The following is an 8,294-nucleotide window of genomic DNA, read 5'->3' on the forward strand; positions in this document are numbered from 1 at the left end:
CGTTCAGTATTTTGCGAGATATTCTACGCTCACTGAATTTGGAATCACGGCCGCGAGACCGGCCGTGAGAGAGGCCGCGTTTTTGTCCGAGACGTCTGTCAACAGAGGTGACTGTTGCTTTGACTGAGAGTGAAGAGCGATTTTTGGAGAAAGAGGGAGAGTTGGTTAGAGGGAATGGAGGCCGGGAAGGTGTGAGGAAAAAAGCAGCTATGAAATAAGATAACCATCAATAATAATTTAATAAAACACAAATAGTCATTCAGGGCCAAACTTCCTAAGAGGTTCCATATCTAATATAGATGTAAACTACCTACAGTGCAATAAACATGATTTAGTAATAAAAAACCAAATGAATATCCTCGCGAATCTGTCTTCCCTTGTTCTTGTCTAACCCTCAATCTTTTCTTCCTTCCTACTAACAAAATGAATATGTGATGCGTGGCTGAATGCCGTTGTAAAGGCCTGTAAAGAGTCACCACGCCCCAAATCCAAACGCTCCATCAAGCTAAATGTAGTGCAACTGCAAGTTGCTTGATCAGCTCAAAGAAAAACAAGGATTATATAAGGTAATGAAGTTCCAGCAAATTTTAATTATAGGTATGAAAAATCCAATATAATTGAAATGTTAAAATTTATTTTTCGAGAATCGATACAATTTTAATGCCAGGGTTGAAACCAACCACACTGAAAGTGTCTTTGGAAAAAATGCGAGGCCATTGAAAGGTTGACAAATCAAAGAAAATTTTGAAAGCATAGAAATTTTTAGGAGCAGAAAATCAAAATTTGAAATCCTTATACTTCTTAGCCGGTTTATTTTGATCTTGTTGTTGTTGCAGACGTCGCCTCTTATTCTTCTGTTTAGCGGCGTGCTCAGCCACCATGTCAGAAAAGTCTTCCTCTTCTTCACCCGCCAGCTGCTCCCTAAGGGTGGCTTCATAACGCGCTGCCATGGCTTCTGTGTCTACTAGGTCAAGTTCAGACGGATCCAATGCCACGTCAACACCGTGATCACCCCCACCACGTCCACCTCCAATGTCGTAAGTGTGAGTAGACGCCATCAAATTTCTTCCGCCACTTTCGACACGCCTTTCGGGCAGAATAGTATACAGGGCTGGAGTTTCACCTCCCTCTGCCTCAGTTTCCACTTGTTTCTTGCGTAGTTCAATCATATCGGGAGTCTCCAGTCCTGCTGGCATCGAGCTAATACCAGAAGGAGTAACTAGGCCAGTGTCTCCTGGAGTCACTAGCCCGCTGTTATCTTCCTCCTCTTCCTCGCTCTCTTCCTCCTCAGACTCTTCTTCACTCTCGCTCTCAAGTTCGCCCCAATAGCTCTTCTCCACCTCCTCAAGCATAGGGACATCATATTCTTTCTCTTGTGTAGCGAAAACGTCACCATAAATCGGTTTGCCCATATTATCAACAGGTGGTTTACCCCATCCACCTGCATGGTATCCAAAGCTACAACCTTCCGGAATGGGAGCATTCAGACCAGGGATTTTCAAATTTGGATACGACGGTGGTGGGCCATACCGCTGCATGGCAATTAGCCAGGGAGGAGGGACTTTATTGGCGTTGACGCCAACAGGCATGCCCAGAGCAATTCGAAGGTCATCACTCATTTCTCCAGGTTTCTTATCTTTCATTTTGGTCTCGAATTCTTTACCCTCATAGTAAAGATCTCCGTGGATCGTCATTTCTGGCTTTGACTGCCATTTGAAAAAAGCATCATGAAGTTTTTGGTAATCAATGTCAATTTTACCCATTTTTGGTCTAACCTTTTCTCTCATTTTAGCCTTGAGGGTTTTCTGGTCTTCTTTTTCTTGCAAGGCTGCTCGCATCTCCATTATTCCAGTTTTCTTGATGAAATCTGGTAACTCAAATGGAGGCTTCTCAATACCACGCTTCCCTTGAAGATACTTTCGCTTGAAGCACCAGTGTCGAGGAACAGGTACTGCATTGCGCGTGGCCTTTAGGTGCACTAAGAGCTTGGGATCGCGCGCTGTGACGTCATGCATCTCCACAACATCGGGTCGGTTTACAGTCTGCTTCAGCTCTGCAATGCTCATCCTCTTCAGGAGTTTAAGCTTGCGCTTTGATATTTTCTGTTTATCTGTTATTTCTTCATCTGAGTCATCATCTTCAGCCAATTTAGGAACTTTTTTCAGATCCCCAAGGTTCACAGGTACTTGGGGGATGACTTCCTTTTCATCCTTAATTTCTTCAACTTGCGGCAAAGGTTCAGCAATTTTAAAATTTTCAAAGACCTTGGCAAAATGTCTATGCAATGGGTCTGAGTAATCAAGTTCAATTTGCTCCTGGACATAGGTCACTTCAACACTGGGTTCAGAAGATACTGATGTTGCTGCAGTAGATGATTTCTTCTTTCTGCTCGCACGCTCTGATTTACGCCGTCGCTCTTCCTCTAGCTGCTTCTGAATCCATGCTTCTTTAGGATCAACATCTGACTGCTTCCTCTTCTTCTTCTTCTTTTTCTTTTTTCTCTTTGTCTTATCCTTTTTGGATATTTTGCTTTCAACAATTTCAACCCCTTCGTCTGAGGAGCCTTCTTGTTCATCAGCATCAGATGCATTGTCATTTATTTCTTCCACCTGCTGCAGTCCTGGAGAATCATCCATGTAAGAGTCTGGAGGAACCCATGGGATGAAGTCAACTTCTTCCTCTGCAGGATTCTCTTCATCACTGTTCTGTTCTCCACCTCCCTGTGGAGGTTCCTTGTCCTCCTTGGCATGGAGAACCACCTGAAAAAGTAGAATTACTTGATGATGATAGTAAATATATAAATACAGAAACACCAATCGTCATTGTCAGACAGCAAAGTTGCTATTTCATAAATTTTATATTAAACATCTGTTATTGATCATGAAACAATGCCATCAGCCCATTTTCTACAAACATCTATATAAACCTAGAAATGACAAATTTATTACATTCTACTGTAATCATTTCATTTATTTCTCCAGTAGGAAATAGCCCTAACTGGGTGGACTGGATTTAATCTTTTTACCAAATTACCATACTCCAAACTTTTTGTTAACCAATTTATCAATGTTTCAAATGAATAAAATGGCTAGACCAAACAGTAAATTGTCAAGCTAGACCAGAAAAATCAAATTTGAAAGGTTATTATCCAATGAATGTTCTCATAGCCAAAAACCACAGTTACTAATATGAATTGCTAGATCTAAGGAGCAAAATTTATAGAAAAAATGTGCCAGCTAACAAACCACATAATTCAAGTATAAATATTTCCAAGGTCAACAATATCAGTACCTTAATGAAGGTAATCACTGTCATTTTATGGTTGCAGGTCTATTTTTTTAGTGAGAATTAAAAATAGTAAACACTCCCAGAATGTGTCACAATTGTTTTGTGATAATGGAATTTAAAATATGGGAGACTGTATGAAAGAATATATATATATAAACAAGTTTTGAACAATAGCTGGAAGGGATTGGTAAAATTACCAGACATGGGTTGAAAATCAAGGTTGGCATTTTTTAGAATGTCCGGTAGTGTAGTTCATTTATTTTCGTGTTTGATTTTTAAGTACAAACTAATTGTAAGGTACATAACTGGACTCGATTTTGTCCGGTTTTCTAACCCATGTCCGGTAATGTTACCAATTTTGTCCGGTAATTGTGCGAAATTCTTAAGTTTGATTTTGTTCTGAGCCTTGCTGAATTGACACAACTTCTCTACATATATATAGTCAGATGGGGTAAGACAGGACCGAAATCACTAACAAGCCTGTAGCATCTATGCCATGAATAATTAAAAAATCCTAAACCTATCACAAGGTGTATCTATGCAATGGGCTTCTAAGCTACAACTCTGACATTTTGCATCTAACATAGTTTTCTGTACAGATTAAAAAAAGTGAGCTGGTCCCATCTTACCCCATTGGGGTAAGATGGGACCAGGCATGGGGTAAGACAGGACCAACTGGTTATTCTTATGTTACAAGGTTTTAATAAAAGTACAAATCTGATATTCAATATTATCCATCTAGAAACACATTATTTGATTAAACAACCACTTGTTACTGTTTTGTGTTGCAGGAAGTCAACTATAATATCAGTCACATTGGAGTTTTTGTCACGAGAAAACTTTGTTAAGCATAATAAAGGTGGGTTGGCTAACTTGGCTTTGGTTCATTGTAGAGCACTGCTAAATGCATCCTGTATATTCCATTACCTAGTGTCATTGTCTGAAAAATTTTCACATTGGTAGTAAAACCAATGGATAATAACTTAAGTATCAGACATCATGAGTTTTCTTGCTAACTGCATTTGTGGTGCACTTCTTCAAACATAGCTCATGTCCTCTCACAGAGTTGTGATCATAATTATTTTTCATGTTTCACACAATGATTTTTCCCCCCAGCCAATCTTGCACATAGTTCTGCAGGTCAATAATGGGAAGTGACATCCCTATTTTCTCCATCCCTTTGATGCAATTTAAAATAGTGCACTAAATTTCTCTAATTAAAAGAGCTAACAAGTTGAAGTTTGAGCCAAAGATAAAAATTTTGACCAAAATACTCCATGTACTGACTGCACAATAATATATTCATTTAAAAACTATTTTTGATAAATTGTAGGGAAATAGAGGACCATTTGTGGGGTAAGACAGGACCATTTGTTTGGTAAGATAGGACCACTTGTGGAGTAAAACAGGATCATTTAGTGGTCCTGTCTTACCCCATGTCCGGTCCTTTTTTACCCCATTTTAGAATACATGTCAGGCAGTGATGGTAGCAGGTAGGAATGCCTAGTATGTCTCAAAAGTTACTTATTACTTGAGGCTACCTGCCTACATCCACAAACCTGGCCAAAAAATTTTTTGTAATCAGACAGAGCTTATTTCCCAAGCAGGGTTAACTATTTTGTGACCCTTCTTTATATATGTTTTCTTTAAAAATTAGCCAGAAATTCATTATTTGCAGAAGAAGGTTGAAACAAACACAGAAATGACAGGCAATGATTGCTCTAACATATTCTTTTGTCAAATTAAATTCAGTGCAATTAGAATGCATGCCATGGGCTGGTCCTCTCTTACCCCATGAAGGCTGCGATCCTGTCTTACCCCATTTGGCTATATATACTTCTAGAGATAATGACAAAATATATTACTTGAATATATATATATATATATATATATACAATATGATTAATATCCTATCTTAATATAAATAGAAGTGTACAGTGCTCAGCCTGTACACACAAGCCATTAGATAGGGTAAACGCGGTATATTCCGACATCGTGGGTAATTCTGACACTTCTCAACTTTTTCATTTATATTAAGCTTTGTCTTAGTTCCACGCATTCATTGATGGTTGAAATAGTGACCTCATACTATTGCGTGCCATACTATTGCCAAAACACTAGGTGTGGGCCATCTGGCGGGAAAATGTTGAGATCCAAAGAGAGACAGTGCAAGTCACCCAGTGAGAACATCAAAAAACGTGTCAAGGTTGAAAGTTGACCTTGCTCTACCAAATTGTGATAAACTGTTTGTGTAGAAAGAATATTATGGTTTGAGACTTTTAAAAATGTCTGTGAATATTTTAGGAATTCTTTAATTAAGTATGCTTGTATTTGCTGATTTCAAGTGGTAAATAAATTAAAAGATGATTAAGTTAAGAGACCGTTTTAGACACATAAAAACTAATTCAGATAACTTGGAATTAAACACACACAGCTCGTTCCAAGCTGTGTGCAAAAATTAAAATTTTCTTAATTAAAAGCTTAATAGCTCTTAATTAAAAGCCTAATTAAGTAGTGTTCAATATTCGATAGTGTTCTAATTCCCAGCTGTGTCATATTCCAATACAGCTCACACAGTGATTGGAATTCGAACACAAGAGAGTCAGAATTACAAATTAGTAGAGTTTGAAGCGCGGCTGGAATTAGTCTCACAAAATGCCAAATTTAGTCACACACCAGGTTTCATAAAGTGGCAAGAGTCGTCAGAATTTCAATGACTTTTTGTAAAGTTAACGACCATTTTTTTGGTCATTACATCGACTCCAAACCTGGATTAATAGTTAATTTATATATTTCAACAACTATGAATAATTTACCTAATAGGTACACTATATTTTTTAAAAATAATACACTGACTGCTTTCACTCTGCATTTTTTTGGTTTCAGATGCCAGTCATGCCACCGCTGGAAACAGAAATGTACAAGGCAGCATCCGCGGATTATCAGTCACAAGTTTACAAAATTCTGGTTCTGCCTGTCATATGTGTTCAAGCTTGGAAGAAAAATTCGACAGATGGCACTGGTTGTTGACTTCTTTTCAAGTTGAAACTTGACTACAATAAAATTTTCTGTGTGCCTCTTCTGTAACCTCCATACCATTCGTACAAATGGAGATAGTTTTTGCACAAAGGGCAAAATTAATCGCACAATTATAATCAATATCAACCGATCACAACGATATTCAGAGAAAAATTTAAACTATTACATTCTTAACATGCTGACTGTATGCAGCAAGTAATAAATTTCTAGACCTCAAACTTGAAGGCTTTAAGTCTATGTTCTATTCAAAATTTATTCCTTTCCTATAGTTTATAGCTCTTCTCGTATGAATGTCTAAAGATCAGCCATATAACTTGAGAATGCAGCGGTAATTGGAAAAATATTGCAATCTTAACACATGCAAAAAAGCTTTAGCAGTCCATGTTCTTGAGTTTATTGAGATTTGTTAAGTAATTTGGAAGAATTTGTTGGCCACAGAAAATTCTTGCACGTATTACTGTGTGTGTCGAAAATAGTATAGTTTTAAGTTTATCGTTAAATGTTAACTTTAAGCTTGCATAGAGTTTGATTAATAACCTAAGCTAAATCCAGACTTAAAACTATAATTTTCATTCTATAATGCATTTCAGTACTACGTTACATTCAAACTACATAATTGCCTGGCACCACCTTAGCGATTTTGAGGTACTATTAGAGGCTTGCGGTTTCTGGATTCCCTTTGAATGGAACCGAACTTCAAGCCAATCGACTAACTATCCGCAGTCTTCTCTAGCACCTCATCCTGTGACCAGTTCCTCCTGCGGCCGTCAATTTGTTATCAGTATCCCAGGACGCTATGACCGGAGTTACGGTACTGCTTCATCGTCGCACATGATTTGATTTTTGATTTCACACAAAATTATGAGATAAACTGCTACTCTTCCACTGCATATGTTCACATTGTGTTTTCTATGTTTACGTATTACAAGACAGTGTCACACACAGTAATGTTTTGATTGTGTCTAGTTTGCCCTATTACGTTGAATTTATCTTAATAAATTCACTTCAAATTCTGAATGATTTCGTCTGCCATCCCGCGTTTTCGAACGTTTTGTGTCTCATAGAAAATTTTCGTTGTTTAACATGGGAAACTACGTATTTCATTATATAAAACATAGAGCACATACCATATAGTGCATTAATAATACAATTTAATTTAATAAAAATTGATTTTTAATTTTAAAAATATAATCAGAGTATGATATAAAGGAAAAACTAGAGAAGTGACGGAATTACCTACGATGTCGGAATATACCGCGTTTACCCTATGCGCGATTTTCAACAAACGTTTTGTTTATTTGTTTACATTACGATGTTTATGTTTTTTCTGCAAGATATTTTTGGCGGAAACGGTAAAGCAATGCAGATTGCAGAAGTTGAAAATTTTATGAAATGACATGTTTGCGAAGTGCAAACCGCGATTTTTTAATCAAACAAAAATTTATGACATTCGAGCCGCGAGATTTCATACCTACTGAAATTATATGATATTAGAGCCGCGGTATTTCAGACAAAAATAGGACTTTTCCAGACTAGAGGCTTAGTGGCTTAATCTAATAAGAGAGTTTAGTTGATTCAGTTTGACAAAAGATCAAACTAGCTTAGTCGGACTAAGCCAGTATGTCACCATAAATGTTGTGATAACAGGACCAGGCAATGTCTTATTTCTGATATGAATTATGAGTAGGCTAACATTAATGATTAATAAATGCTTGGGAAGTTGGGCGACTGATTGTCAAATCTGTCCCAACAAACATATTGACATATATATAAACGTTTGAATCGAACAATGGAGCAAGCTGACTAGATTGGATAGTGTAGGATTAATACATAAATATTTTAATCAACGTTTTATTTATATCTAGAAAGGGAACTTGCCATTTTGCAGACGAAAGTTTTCTAGAGAAACGTTCCCCGTTGTAGCTCTAGCAGCAACTATCTCCAAGAAAAGCTACAATCATGATTAC

The 8,294-nt window shown here is 37.3% G+C and overlaps 1 protein-coding gene across 1 annotated transcript; it reads right to left on the reverse strand.

The window, feature by feature from the left end:
- Positions 1–614: 614 nt before the first annotated feature.
- On the reverse strand, positions 615–8,294 carry LOC108680540 (splicing factor 3B subunit 2). The gene is made up of 2 exons (XM_018169371.2): positions 8,206–8,294; positions 615–2,759 (listed from the first exon to the last, which is right to left on the reverse strand). Exons 1-2 carry the CDS (start codon positions 8,206–8,208, stop codon positions 777–779), a joined length of 1,986 nt encoding a protein of 661 aa, XP_018024860.1. The 5' UTR covers positions 8,209–8,294; the 3' UTR covers positions 615–776.

The sequence above is a fragment of the Hyalella azteca genome, unplaced genomic scaffold (assembly GCF_000764305.2).
Source record: "Hyalella azteca isolate HAZT.00-mixed unplaced genomic scaffold, Hazt_2.0.2 contig4142, whole genome shotgun sequence".
Lineage (NCBI taxonomy): Eukaryota > Metazoa > Arthropoda > Malacostraca > Amphipoda > Hyalellidae > Hyalella > Hyalella azteca.